At 40.9% G+C, this 14,705-nt stretch overlaps 1 protein-coding gene across 3 annotated transcripts in view; it reads left to right on the forward strand.

The window, feature by feature from the left end:
- The window catches only part of BMPR1B (bone morphogenetic protein receptor type 1B), a 168,131-nt gene extending 154,633 nt beyond the window's left edge, over window positions 1–13,498 (forward strand). For 2 of the 3 annotated variants that reach the window (XM_007464390.1, XM_007464389.1), the window contains exons 9-11: window positions 5,610–5,785; window positions 9,873–10,003; window positions 11,748–12,590. In XM_007464390.1, the coding sequence (XP_007464452.1) occupies window positions 5,610–5,785; window positions 9,873–10,003; window positions 11,748–11,873 (433 nt within the window). In that variant the 3' untranslated portion in view covers window positions 11,874–12,590. Of the gene's footprint in view, window positions 1–5,609; window positions 5,786–9,872; window positions 10,004–11,747 lie in introns of all 3 variants that reach the window. The other variant, XM_007464391.1, reaches the window with a different exon arrangement.
- The last annotated feature ends 1,207 nt before the right edge of the window (window positions 13,499–14,705 follow it).

Genomic DNA, 14,705 nt, shown 5'->3' on the forward strand with positions numbered 1-14,705 from the left:
ATTAATACTCTGAATTCTTTTTCAGGTAGACTGCCTATTTCCTCTTCATTTGTTTGATCTGGTAGGTTTTTACCTTGCTCCTTCATCTGCTGTGTGTTTTTCTGTCTTCTCATTTTGCTTAACTTACTGTGTTTGGGTTCTCCTTTTCGCAGGCTGCAGGTTCGTAGTTCCTTTTGTTTTTGGTGTGTGCCCCCAGTGGCTAAGGTTGGTTCAGTGGGTTATGTAGGCTTCCTGGTGGAGGTGAGTAGTGCCTCTGTTCTGGTGGGTGAGGCTGGATCTTGTCTTTCTGATGGGCAGGACCACATGCGGTTGTGTGTTTTGGGGTGTCTGTGACCTTATTATGATTTTATGCAGTGTCTCTGCTAATGGGTAGGTTTGTGTTCCTGTCTTGCTAGTTGTTTGCCATAGGATGTCCAGCACTGGAGCTAGCTGGTCTTTGAGTGGAGCTGGGTCTTAGCACTGAGCTGGAGATGTCTGGGAGAGCTCTCGCTGTTTGATATTATGTGGAGCTGGGAGGTCTCTGGTGGACCAATGTCCTGATCTCGGGTCTCCCACCTCAGAGGCACAGGGCTGACACCCGGTCAGAGCACCAAGACCCTGTCAGACACATGGCTCAGAAGAAAAGGGAGAGAAAAAGAAAGAAAGAAAGAAAGAAAAGAAAGAAAAGAAAGAAAGAAAGAAAAATAAAATAAAGTTATTAAAATAAAAAATAAAAATAATTAAAAATTAAGAAAAAAATTAAGAAAAGAGCAACCAAACCAAAAAACAAATCCATCTATGATAACAAGCGCTAAAAACTATACTAAAAAAAGAAAGCAGACAGACAAAACCCTAAGTCAAATGGTAAAAGCAAAGCTATACAGACAAAATCACACACAGAAGCATACACATACACACTCACAAAAAGAGAAAAAGGAAAAAAAAAATATCGTTGTTCCCTAAGTTCACCACCTCAGTTTTGGGATGATTTGTTGTCTATTCATGTATTCCACAGATGCAGTGTACATCAAGTTGATTGTGGAGCTTTAATCCGCTGCTTCTGAGGCTGCTGGGGGAGATTTCCCTTTCTCTTCTTTGTTCTCACAGCTCCCAGGGGCTCAGCTTTGGATTTGGCCCTGCCTCTGCGTGTAGGTCGCCTGAGGGCGTCTGTTCTTCGCTCAGACAGGACGGGGTTAAAGGAGCCGCTGATTCGGGGGCTCTGGCTCACTCAGGCCGGGGGCGGGGGGCGGAGTGCGGGGCGAGCCTGCGGTTGCAGAGGCCGGAGGGATGTTACACCAGCCTGAGGCGCGCCGTGCGCTCTCCCGTGGAAGTTGTCCCTGGATCCCGTTACCCTGGCAGTGGCGGGCTGCATAGGCTCCCTGGAAGGGGGGTATGGATAGTGACCTGTGCTCGCACACAGGCTTCTTGGTGGCGGCAGCAGCAGCCTTAGCGTCTCATGCCCGTCTCTGGGGTCGCGCTTTTAGCCGCGGCTCGCGCCCGTCTCTGGAGCTCCTTTAAGCGGCGCTCTGAATCCCCTCTCCTCGCGCACCAGGAAACAAAGAGGCAAGAAAAAGTCTCTTGCCTCTTCGGCAGCTCCAGACTTTTCCCGGACTCCCTCCCGGCTAGCTGTGGCGCACTAACCCCCTGCAGGCTGTGTTCACGCCGCCAACCCCAGTCCTCTCCCTGCGCTCCGACCGAAACCCGAGCCTCAGCTCCCAGCCCCGCCCGCCCCGGCGGGTGAGCAGACAAGCCTCTCGGGCTGGTGAGTGCCGGTCGGCCCCGATCCTCTGTGCGGGAATCTCTCCGCTTTGCCCCCCGCGCCCTGTGGCTGCGCTCTCCTCCGCGGCTCCGAAGCTTCCCCTCCGCCACCCGCAGCCTCCGCCCGCGAAGGGGCTTCTAGTGTGTGGAAACCTTTCCTCCTTCACGGCTCCCTCCCACTGGTGCAGGTCCTGTCCCTATCCTTTTGTCTCTGTTTATTCTTTTTTCTTTTGCCCTACCCAGGTACATGGGTGGTTTCTTGCCTTTTGGGAGGTCTGAGGTCTTCTGCCAGCGTTCAGTAGGTGTCCCGTAGGAGTTGTTCCACAGGTAGATGTATTTCTGGTGTATCTGTGGGGAGGAAGGTGATCTCCGCGTCTTACTCTTCTGCCATCTTGAAGGTCTCTGACTGTTCATCTCTTACTCAGAAAATTTTAGGTATTTTAATTTTATCCTGTCCCACCCCTGCTGTCTCTGAAGTTCATAAGAAAAGTACCCATTAAAGTATGATCCTAGCACAATTTTTTTTCCTGGAGAGGAATTTACTTGACATCCCTTAACTTATTCAAATTTTACTTTTATTTTCTTCCAGTTCCACTTAAATCTGTATCTTAGTGGTACTCACATTAACATGTGGGTTTGGAGTTCTTCTCCGACTCTGCCCCCTTGTGCTGTATCCATCTTTTCTTGCCAACATCAGCTCTCAGCCCTCCCGGCCTCCATGGAAAAGGAAGGCAAGGAAAGCTGAAGGGCAACCTGGCCTTTTCCTTTTCCTCCCTCATCTGCTTGGCCCTTTCCTTCCGTGACTCCGTACCTGGCCTCAAGGCTCTGCACTGTCTGACTCTTCTTCCCGTCTCTTTTTCTTCGTTTACTCTTGCTGCCCGAGTGTTACATCACTTTAATTTCTCTTTCTGGTCTTGAAGATTAATACAAGTTCCATTTTTCTCTGCCCTTATTTGAGGACGGGTAAGATGATGTGACTGAAGACCTGGGAGAGAAATACAGTATAATTACTTTCAAGTAGAGAAACCCTCCCGAGGGAAGAAGGGACAGAGCTGTGTGTCTTGGAGGATCTGATACTTTGTAATGTCAGATGGGAGTTACTTATAATTAGTATGTTTGTTCTTTAAATATAGTGATAAAGGCATGTGCCATTGGGTTAATAGTCACCTGTTACAAAATTAATTTGCCTAACAAAATTCAATTTATCTTCCTATATACCTGTAATGTCTGCTTTTATGGTCTACAGAGATTTTTACGTAGCTCTTTAAATCACCCACAGTGAAGTTTACTATAAAAAGGCCTTTTCCTTCTTTCCTTTAAAGTATATTCTTTATCTGCCATGTGCAAGGCACACTGTGAATGGAGACAAAGGAGGCTGTGCTCTTTAGGGACATAACAAATGATTATGACAGTTATTCAGAGCTCAGAGGAGTTTATTGTCTTAAGGTGGAAGATGGATATTTATTGAGATACTACAAGGGAGAATATTTATTCAGATATTTACTCAGATACTCCCAGGGGAGATGTTTATTCAGATACTAGTGGGGAAACCCCTAGGATGGGGAGAGGAAGGTTGAAGAGGTACAGCAGTGCCGAGCACACGTGGCCTGTGTAAGGGACTGGTTTTGGGGCCTTTGATGGGCAAGCCACATCCTTGACTCTATGTTTTTTCAGTGTTTGAGGCAATGAGAGTTTAGAGAACTATGTATAGTCTGCCCATCACAAATCTTAATTCCGTTATCATCGAATACCAATTACCTCTCAGTTTTCCAATAGATGTCTTATCATCGAATGCCAATTACCTCTTAGTTTTCCAATAGATGTCTCCATGTCACGAATTCCATCAGCCCTTCCTGGCCTCCCGAATCCAAATAAAACATTAAAGACCTAAGTGTAAGAATGGAAAGGAATTGCCTAAAATCTTTATCACCTGTGGTCAGAGTATGTCTTTGGCTTAAATGCACTCCTATAGGGCCCATGCTAGGACTGTTTTTGGTTTCTCTTCCCAGGACATGTTCTGGAATGTAATTTAGGCCCCTTACCATTTTCTTTCCATCTGTAAACCCCCATGTTCGTTTCTCTGCATAGAACCCAGAATCCTCTATCCAATCCCAGCACTGTCTTTCTCTAATGATTCAAAATTATAAATTATAGCACACACATATAACATATTAATGAAATATCCACTGTGTGTTCACATAAGAGGTGTCAGTGGGTAGAAGAGGAGAGAAATTGCTCTATAATTGAAGATGGAGGCTTTGTGGCATCTTTTAAATCTAATGGTTATCATTAAGCCTCTTCTCTGCTCAACGTTCCTTCCTTACTATGTACTATTTAGGTACACAGGTGACATTTTTCTATTGTATCCTGCTGGTAAATACTATGATTCACGTTTTAAACTCTTTCTAGTCTTAGAAAAGAGCCCAGAGCACTAAGACCTACGTTTACTGATGGTAAGGAGTACCAGCTCGTTAGTTTTTTTTCATTTTAAAAAAATGTCCACTTTAACTTTTATTTTAGGAAAAGAGGCTCCTTCAGAGTTGTTGCTTTTAGAAGATTCCAAGGGGCCTAATGAGTATCCTAGTGACACGTCTGATGAAATAGCTTTAGCTTAAGGATTTTAGCTGGAAGTGAATTTTAAACGGTCGTAAGAATAAAGCTTTATAAGTGTTAATAAATGTAAACAGTGTTGAGATATACAGAGTTTTAGAAGACAGAGATTGAGGCGATAAGATCAGGCCCAGAGGTTTTTTTCCCAAAAGCCACTAGTGTTTTGCTAAGTTTGCAGTTGTCTGTGACACAGCATGATAAATGTGATATTTGACTTATGCAACTGTTTTCCACGTTGAGGAAAAAGAACATGTAAATGCTTGAGAGTCAGTGAAGTGTGATGAAAAAGAAAAACTCTTTCTTGGGAATCAGGAGAGAGGAAGGTTTATCCAAGATTTTCCACAAACTTCAGTTTAATTGTGAGTTTTTGTACAAGACCTTTTCTGTCTCATAGTTTCTTCATCCGTCTAAATGGGGGCTCATCACCCCTCAGTCCCAGTAGTTACAATCGAGCTGTGGGACTTGTTGGACTTGTGATGTGTGCTCGGTGCTGCACTGGCAGCGATGTCACACGCATCCTCTCATTTAATGGTCAGCCTCTCGAGTCATCATAGTTTAGCAGCTTTGCAACATGGGTTCGTAGCTCCAGCTCGCGGCACCGAGGCCATGGTTCCCGTGTGCCAGCCTCTAGATCGATGTCCTTCCATCAGGGATTTCTTCCCCATCTGTGGGGAATAATAATGAATGGATCATGTTGTGAAATTTTCTTAAAGCTAAAGATATTATATTCAATAACTTCCTTTTGTTATTAAAAATACGTTATTCGGTTTATGAAATAATAGTGATAGTAGAAAGCTCTTTTATAGGTCTCTGCTTATCAAAATAAAACATATGCACGTCTTTGTTGGTCCTCTTCTCCCGTCCCTTTTTACTCGTTTGTAGCTATAAAAGCCTCCCAACACTTGGCTTAAGAAATACTGTCTCAAACCAAATTGGCATGTGCACCTGCCAATTTTAAGAGCAAAGCTACTAAAATATGAAGGGAAGGATGGTATTTTTTAGATATTTAGCAATAATTTAGAGCTTACATTTGATCTAGTGGCAATGCTATCCTATATGTGGCAGCTTCATTCTGATTGAACATCATCTACATTGGGTTTTTACCTGTGAATATTTAACTTTTGGCAGGAAATATTTTTTAAGGAACCCTGGAAGGATATCCTTTCCCACCTTTCATTAAAGCCCTGGGTCAGGAATCACCTTCATTGTCATTTGTTGGTCCTCTTCAGTGCTTATAGTGCTTTGCTTTACTTTTTCCTTAGTGATACGAATGAAGTTGACATCCCACCCAACACTCGAGTTGGCACCAAACGCTATATGCCTCCAGAAGTGTTGGATGAGAGCTTGAATAGAAATCACTTTCAGTCTTACATCATGGCGGACATGTACAGTTTTGGACTCATCCTGTGGGAGGTTGCTAGGAGATGTGTATCAGGAGGTAAGTGACAGCGATACTGTTGGAGCTACTACAAATCCTTTCTTTCTGATCAGAAATCAGAGTTATCTTGTTTACAGAATCAGGTTTGATTTGATTTTCCCCTTTATTTCTGTTCACGCAGTCTCAGTCCTCCCAGGAAACGATATTTAACCTCTTAGAATTATCTTTGACTGCCTCCTTCCCTTCGCCAGCTACTGATGAGTCTCTTCCAGAGCTTCCTCTTGCCTTTTCAGAGATCACCCCCTTCCACCATATGTGTTTTCTCCTTTCTCTCTTGAGCTCTTCCTCCAGCAGTTGCTCCATCAAGTCAGACCCCCCTCTCCTGCCCCTTCCAGCTTCTTCCTACCAACCTCCTGGCTCCACCCCCAACATTGGTGACGCTTTCCCTGTGGCTTCCTGTGCACAGATGAAGGGAGACACAGAAATGTAGGGCGGGGCACCCATTGTGGAACCCCTCTACTTCTTGACTTTCTGTAATACTTCCTCATAAAGCAGTTTGAAAACATCAGTTTGTATCAAAAGGAAGTTAAAGCATAAGAATATCATTATTGTTCATGATAACTTTTCTTCAAACGTAAGGATTCCCTAGTAAGACTAAGAAGACATTCTTAAATATTCAGAGGTAATATTGTTGCTTGTAGTATTTTGCTTACTGCTGCATGATCTGTTTTTGAGTAGGTGAGGGGCTGAGTTGCAGGCTCTTCGGTATCAAGCGCCCTGTTTATGCCTCTACTCATGGTTGTGCTCGTTGAGAAACCTTGACACTGCTGCCTTTCCTCATGACGGCTAGTTCCTCACGTTCTCAAAAAGTTGAGCTTGTCCAAGAGTGTGAAAGTGCAGCATGCACTTAACTAGTAGGGAGATTCTTTTTCTTGGAGCTGCCATTTATTATCTGTAAACCTTTGACAGGTTACTAAATTTTTCTTTGTTTCAGTTTTTTTATTGTCAGAAAGAGGTGAATTATTGGATCTACCTCAGATGGTTGTGAGGTTTCAGTGATTGGAGAAAGAATTAAAACTGCCTGGTGTATAACTAGCACTCAGTACATGTTAGCTATTATTTTAAATTTTCATTTTGGTTGGTAGAGACTTAACTTATATTTAGACTAATATTTAAATAGGAAGGAGAAACAGTAAATCAACAGGCATTCACACTTTTGTAGAAAGATCATCATCAATGATGTCATGCCTTCTAATCACTCTGGGAATTCTGTGCCTCTTATGCACATTTTAAAATAGAACACATTCCCTCTAAAGCAAGAGAAGTCTTTAGTCCAAAAGGAAAGTTAATGTATGTAGGAAAATTTTCCTAACCAGATATTCTATAAATCTCCCATCATAATTATGATCTCATGCTTTATTAAGAATAAATGAGCCTATTTTTGAATAATATGCCTACACTTATTTTATTGGCAAGTTTATAGAAGTTAAAGGAGTAGTAAAGTACAAGATTACTTTTCTAATTATGTTTTCCTAAACATCTAAAGTGAATAGGGCTACAGGAGGCCTATATTTGAAAACCTGAGGAGGACCGGAATAAAGGAGAAATGATTCTCTGCTTAAAAAAAAAGCCAGCCTTATGTAAACAGCAGGACATTAATTGCCTTGCTAGGGCTGTCTTTGCCTGTGGAGGTTCAAGAGGTACTAAAATGTTACGTTTGGTACTAAAATGTATGAGATTGATGTATATTTGTCAGAGATTCCCAGCTCTACCTCATAGCAACTGTATGGCCTTGGGCAAGTTACTTAATCCTTCGAAGCCAACTTTCCTCATCTGTAGAGTGTGTATAATAATGCTATCTCATAAATGTGTTTGTGAGAATTTAATAAGATAAGTTATATAACATACCTACCTCCATGCCTGGTAGATAGTAGACTCGCAATAAATGAGTTTCTTTTCTCTTCCAGGGAGGCAAAGCACACAAATTCTATTCTCTAACACTTTCCTTTATGGAGATATTGCAAGTTTGGGGGCTCATCTTTCTAGTCCAGGTACTTTTGGGTGAAGTAGACACATCCAGCTGTAGGCCTTTCAAACTTTGGAAGCAAAAGAAAGTTTTGAAGTTTCAAACACAAAGGCAGCAGACGTGGAAAATTTTGATAACTTAATTGCACGGTAAGGAGAAAGGCGTAAGGCCTAGAGTTCAAAGACAGACTTAGATTAGTTGATAATTTTGTGTGGTTGGCTCTATATCTGTTTTCATATATGCACCTACCCCACCATCCATGCATTAGTCCATCCAGATAATGGCACCAACATTAGGCACTGAGGGAAATTTGAGATAAATTAGATTGACATCATCCTTTCTCTCAAGATGTTTCCTGAGCCATTGTCTTGAGAATTAGAAAAGGAGGAAGAACGGGAATGAAGTGAGCATCTCCTATCCATTAGACCTTGTGCTTTCATTATCTTATATAGAGATGACACAGAGTGGAAGGAAATAGTAACATAGATAATACATATAATTATGCTCTGTGATCTCAGCAGGGGACAGAATAAATGGTGAGTTGGAATGGTCTGAAAAAAGTTTCAAACCTTAGGGTCCTTTATGATTATAAATGGGTTTGAGTTTACAAGAAAGGACATAATACAGGCTCCAGATTTTTTTTACAGTAAACCCTCAGTGAATTTTATGATGTAGTGTATTATCTTCCGACCTGGTGGTATCTGTCGTGGTCCAAACACATTGGAAAAGAATTTCCAGACACAAGGCAGAATGTAAAGAAGATAGAATTTATTAGAGGGAAGGGTCGCTGCCAGAACAGCGGGCAGACTGCCTAGTAGTCTGGGAGAGTCGAGCCTGAACATGTGCTATTGATCAGTTTTTATAGCCAGAAAACAAAGGAATGGTCCGAGGTGAAAATTTTGTTTACTGACTGGTTAGAGACACATGTACCTTCCTTCTGTAGGGTGGGAGTGGGACAGGGCATATGCCTTTCCTTGTTTGGGACAGGTCCTGTTGCCCAGGTGGGCGTCGCCCAGGTGGGCTCAGGAATTTCGTAACCATGGCAACATGGTGGGGAGGGCGATTAAGAGTCTGGTAGGGGGTGTACCGCTGAAAGTTTTTCAGGCAGGGTTGTCCTTTGTCCTTGAAGCACCATTGTCTTTGGAGCACCACAGTATCATCTTGTTCAGATAAAAAGCAATGAAATTTCTATAAAAGATGATTTAGCATAGGGAGAAAGGGTTCTCTGGAAAGATTGTTCAGAGCAGCATCCTCTGAGGACAGAGGCTGCTTATAATTACTGTGAGGAGTTACTCAAATAAGGTCAGAAAGAAGACACAGGTAGCCTGCTATTTTAAAGGACAAGAGGAAAAAAGGTAGAAATTAGATACTAGGGAAATGAAATAGGATAGAATTTAGCATGATAAGTACCTTTCCTTAAAGATGACATTCTTTTGTATTTCTTAACCGTTCTTTCAACACAACATTTTTTTTTTCTAATAGTGATATATTTCTTGTAGACAGTTCAGATAGATGCAGGAAATTTAAAGAAGAAAAATCAGACAGTCATTGCACCTAAAAATCATGGTTAATATTTTTAGGTGTGTATAGTTTTCCAAATTTTAAATGTGCAAAAATGCATTCTTATGATTAAGCAGAAAAAATGTAAATCTGACATTTTGTTCAAGTAGTATACACTGCCAAATTTATTATGAGGTTCATAAGCACATGCTGCAGTAGTAGAAATAGTTACATATTGTGCAGTATGCATTTGGGGTGTGTCTGGCAAATTTGCAACGAGATTTAATATAGATTTTAAAACGTTGGCGCACAGTACAAGAGCCTTTATAAAATCAGAAGTAAACTTGAGATGCTTGTTTACTTAGCTTTTGGAAGTTAGAAAAAAGGCTTGAAGTCATATAATATGTTTCATTATGCTTTCTTTTCATTTTTAAAAATTAGATCGTATCGTTTGGGCACATTGTTTTCAAGGTTGTTGCTGTTTTTGCTTTTGTTTTCGCTGTTTTTCAACCTGAACTTGTCTTTGGTACCGATAGAACTTTCCTTAGAGAATAGTTTATTTGTTAGACTTTTATTTCCTCTTCACAGAAAATAATAACGTTAATGAAACCATATTTTCAGGTATAGTGGAAGAATATCAGCTTCCCTATCATGATCTAGTGCCCAGCGATCCCTCTTATGAGGACATGAGAGAGATCGTGTGTATCAAGAAGCTGCGTCCCTCCTTCCCCAACCGGTGGAGCAGTGATGAGGTGAGGCTGTAGGTCACCATGTGGTTGTGACCAGTGTCAAAACAGACTTTTCTCCTTTTGCCAAAATTCCAAATATTTATCACAGGAATTCTTTTTCTTTGCTGTGATGGTAAGGATGCCTCATGGCAGTAATTTATATGGAGCTAAGTGCAGTGTGTTAAATTATCTGTTCCTTTCTCCTGTTTGATTTTGCCACTTCCAAAATACATTGAATGGGTCAGCATTTAGCCTGCATAATCGATAACATTATTTCATTTGTTGGTGATGTCCTGACACTTGCATAAAGGCCGTTAAATAACTGCACGTGTGTTTGTAAAGCATCATGAATTTTCTCCATGACAAACTCACGTACAGCATTCTCCCGTTTTTTGTTTTTTTTTTTTTTTAATAATACACAATGTATTTATTTATTTATTTATTTATGGCTGTGTTGGGTCTTCATTTCTGTGCATGGGCTTTCTCTAGTTGTGGCAAGTGGGGGTCACTCTTCATCGCGGTGCGCAGGCCTCTCACTATCGCGGCCTCTGTTGTTGCGGAGCACAGGCTCCAGACGCGCAGGCTCAGTAATTGTGGCTCACGGGCCCAGTTGCTCCATGGCATGTGGGATCTTCCCAGACCAGGGCTCGAACCTGTGTCGTCTGCATTGGCAGGCAGATTCTCAACCACTTCGCCACCAGGGAAGCCCATTCTCCCGTTTTGATGAGAGAAAAGTAAGGCATCTGAAGAATTCGGTTTTCTATACACAGAAGTGGTACAAGTTGACCTAGTTGAGATGCCCGACTGTGCTGTGGATCTTCGTCAATAAGGATCCTGGTGAAACCTAACCAGATCTAACAAGGAGCTGCCCAGAGGAAGGAGTGAGCCGGCCAACCTTGCCTTTCCTGCCCCACCTGCCCTCTGAGCCTCTAAACCTGTCCAGGAACATTCAGAGAGGAGTTTGAAGCATCCGTGAAAAAAATGTACCAAAGTCAGTGCAGACAAGTGGACAGAACACTGTTTATAAACGAGTTCTTCACTGTTAAATGCATTTCAAAATAACCTTTGGTTCATTGGTTTTGTGGCCAGTTACTGAAATGCTAAATAATACATATGTTTTCCAGTGAGCTGTGCAGAAAGCTTTATGAAATGCTGGAATTTATATTATTTTGAAGGTGGTTATGGGCATTGGTATTACTCAGAATCCCTTCACTGAGGATTTCTAATGAAGTGAAATTGTGCTTTTCAACAGGAAGGCCAATAATTGATGTACCACAGGAGAACACAGGAGAAAGTTGTAGTGAGGCTGTGCACAGGTCATTAATCTTGTTAAATGGTACAATGTGATGCTATTATTGTAGCTGACAGCTGTGATTTAGGAATAACCATGTTTGTTTGAATAGTATGGAATTAGATAAAAGATTTGAGCTCACCGAGTGTTAGAAACAATCCGGGAGTGTGCAGTGGAATACAGACTCCCTGGGTATTTTTGTATGTGTTTAATCTGACTTCAGAGGCGCTCTTGTACAATCAGCAAAACCACCTGCTTGCTCCTGTCACAAGGAAGCCATGAAAATCTGTTTTCATCATTTAAGCTTTGCATGATGAGAGAAGAATTTTTATGGAATTTTATGCCTACATGGTTTTAAGAGTATCTTTAAAAATATATATTCAAACTTCAGAAACCCAAAACTAAAAGCCAATACCAAGTGCCAACCTTACAGATAATACGTTTTTCTAACTCCAGTTTTCCTTTTCCTTCCCGCAGTGTCTAAGGCAGATGGGGAAACTCATGACAGAATGCTGGGCTCACAATCCTGCTTCAAGACTGACAGCACTGCGGGTTAAGAAGACACTTGCCAAAATGTCAGAGTCCCAGGACATTAAACTCTGAATTGAGGGCAAAAAAAAGCATCTCTGGAGAAAGCCAGTAGATACTCTTCTGTTTGTGGGCAGAGCAAAAGATGTTCCAGAAGCATCCACAGTACAAGCCGTGAACATCGTCCTGCTTCCCAGTAAGTTTAGCCTCACCTCTCAGGGAGCAGCTTGGACAAAGAGAAGTTCCCAGAAACACGGATTCATCGTGTCTGTTTGTAGGAGGGAGAAACTGCTTGGGTAACTTGTTCAAGATATGATGCATGTTGCTTTCTAAGAAAGCCCTGTATTTTGGGATTGCCTTTTTTTTTTTTTCCAAAAGATGCTTTAATTTTGCCAAAATAAAACAAATAATGTAGATGTTTTAAGGTTTATACTATTATAGTTTAAATAATAACAGCAAAGTTATTCCCAGAAACTCTCCTGGAAGGTAAATTAAAATACGTGTTCCCATTGGTAAAATTTTGTTGCACTCTACCAACCAACAGTCGGTGAAGTTGGAGAACAGAATGGAACTCACCTTCCGAGCCCCTGCGCCCTGCGCCTCTTCAGACCACTCGGGCCAGGCCTGCACCGGGGCGGCCGCAGCAATGTGAATGCACCCGGGTACAAGCACCACCTGTCTGGGACCACGTTTGGGGATTCCTACAGGTGACCTTTTGCAGCTTTATAGGATATGGAACAAATGAAGGTTTTATGTGACTCTGTTAGAAGTAAATGTTGACACTATTCCTCAGAACCGCTTTGTGTTTCTGATTCTGGTAGGCTTTTTCTTTCATGGTAAAGTCCCTTCCTTTTCATTTAACACAAACAAAGCTTTTCTTTTATGGGCAGAGAATTGACCCATACATGCTTTTGATCTCTCAAATGAAGGGATCAATATTAAGTATAAAATTGCCATCAGTTGTGTTGAAGACAAGGCGCTTTAAAATAGAGATACTTTGCTCTTGTGCTGTGAGAAGATAGTGTCAGAAAGGTAGGGGATGAGGGTACAGGTGCATATGGCTTGTTTCTTCTGTACGTGGAAGAGCCCTTCACAGAAGCGCAAGGGGAAATGTATGCACAACTTATTATGTACAGACAAAGATGGTTTCTTTTTGTTATTATATGCCTTTTGTGTGTCTGAGTTAAGGGAAGGAGAGGAAACATATGTTAGGTTAATTTAACTAATTTTAATTTTAAAATAGATAAATATAACCTCCAAATGGGACAGCAGAGGAATGCTAGTGGAGGCCACAGAATGTTATGGCTGCTGTGATTTATTATTCTAGAATAGATATGGATCGAATATGTATATCTTAATATCTTATGTGATAGCTTCACATCTTAGGAATGCTGACTCAGTTTATTTTATTCTCATAATGTTCAATTCACTTTTTAATTTATTATTTTTTCTTCTCTGTGGCACTTGTGCAAAACATCTTTTCACCTATTCAATCATGTGGGGTTTTAACTTTTGAGCAACGTTAGTCAGATCATTGACAGGGCCAGTATTCCTTAGCAACAGGAACCTAATAAAGGTTAAAATTGTACACATCCCTCTCAACTTTATTCATTTACTTCCTGACTGTGGTTTTCTTTTGCTTCTTAGAAATTCTGTAGTGTTTAGTAAAGAACTGGAAAGTATCCCCCTGCCCAGCCCTTTAAAAAAAAAAAAAAAAAGATGTTCCTTCCAGAATACTCCAGGGGGCAGTGTTTTATAACACATTTTCATTTCACCACTTGGTGGCTGAAGGATGGAGGGTTTTGAAAATGTGACAGCTGCATTAAAAATGAGAAAACATTTTTCTCACTTCTCAAGTGGGCTTGCACTGGTGAGTTGTTCCTCCAGAAAAGCATCCTAGAGCAGAGACCAGCTGTGAGCTGTGCTTACGGCTTGGGAGAAGCATAAGGAGAAAGTGTTCTGTATTCAGCACTCACTCCCCAGTGCTTCATAACCACATCTCCTTTGTAACAAAGAAAGAATATTTCCTTAATCCTTGACTGTGAAAAAGGTTTCTGCTTTTTTCAAAGATTAAAAACAGTTGGTTCCAAATATAATCAGAATGCTGCTTTTATTGATATTAAGATAACCTCGATAGCAGTGTAAAGGTTCCTTTCTCTTGTGTCAAATCGTATTCTTTGTGACAGCTTAGGAGTATGTGGCTAGAGCTAAGTGTGATAGTCATCTGAGCCTAGGAGAGAAACTTCAGTGCCTCTAATCAGATTGTCTACGAAACAAATAAGTAAACATTTATGTCCGTTAAGTGGGGACATGTTCGTGTTTCTTGATTTTCCCTAAATTTAAGCGATGCTGGGCTTATCTCTTAGGTAAAAATGTGTTTCCTTTTAGGTAAGTTCTTATACATGGATAACTTCAAATCAGAATATATTATGGAGAGGTGATGATTTCAAAGTAAACTAGATTTCTAGGGAGGTGTTGGTTCCTGTGAAGAATGGGTAGAAATTAAAATAGTATCCAAATTTCTTCTCTATTATTTGTTTGGTTGCTTTGGAAAAAAATGACTAGCTTACTTTCTAATCCCCAACCTGATTTACTCACTATGAACATTTAAAAATTATTCCAGAGATACTTAAAAAGACCCATTTAGTTACTATAGTCTTTCAATGAAACAAGAATTTACTTATGAATAGAGTTTTCCTTGTATCTTACCAAAATCCACCTTGCTTAGGGAATATTAAATTGTTCTTAAAGAGACTACCTACTCACTTCCAAATAATTCATTTTGATTTTTAAATTTCTGGTAGCTCAGAAGTGAATTTTATTTTTTCGTTTTGTCTTTCAACAGAAGAGTGGGAAACTGGAAGTAATGTAGTTGATGCTTACTTTTTTTTTTTTTTTTTTTTTTTT

Source organism: Lipotes vexillifer, unplaced genomic scaffold (assembly GCF_000442215.2).
Source record: "Lipotes vexillifer unplaced genomic scaffold, Lipotes_vexillifer_v1.1 scaffold1346, whole genome shotgun sequence".
Taxonomy (NCBI): domain Eukaryota; kingdom Metazoa; phylum Chordata; class Mammalia; order Artiodactyla; family Lipotidae; genus Lipotes; species Lipotes vexillifer.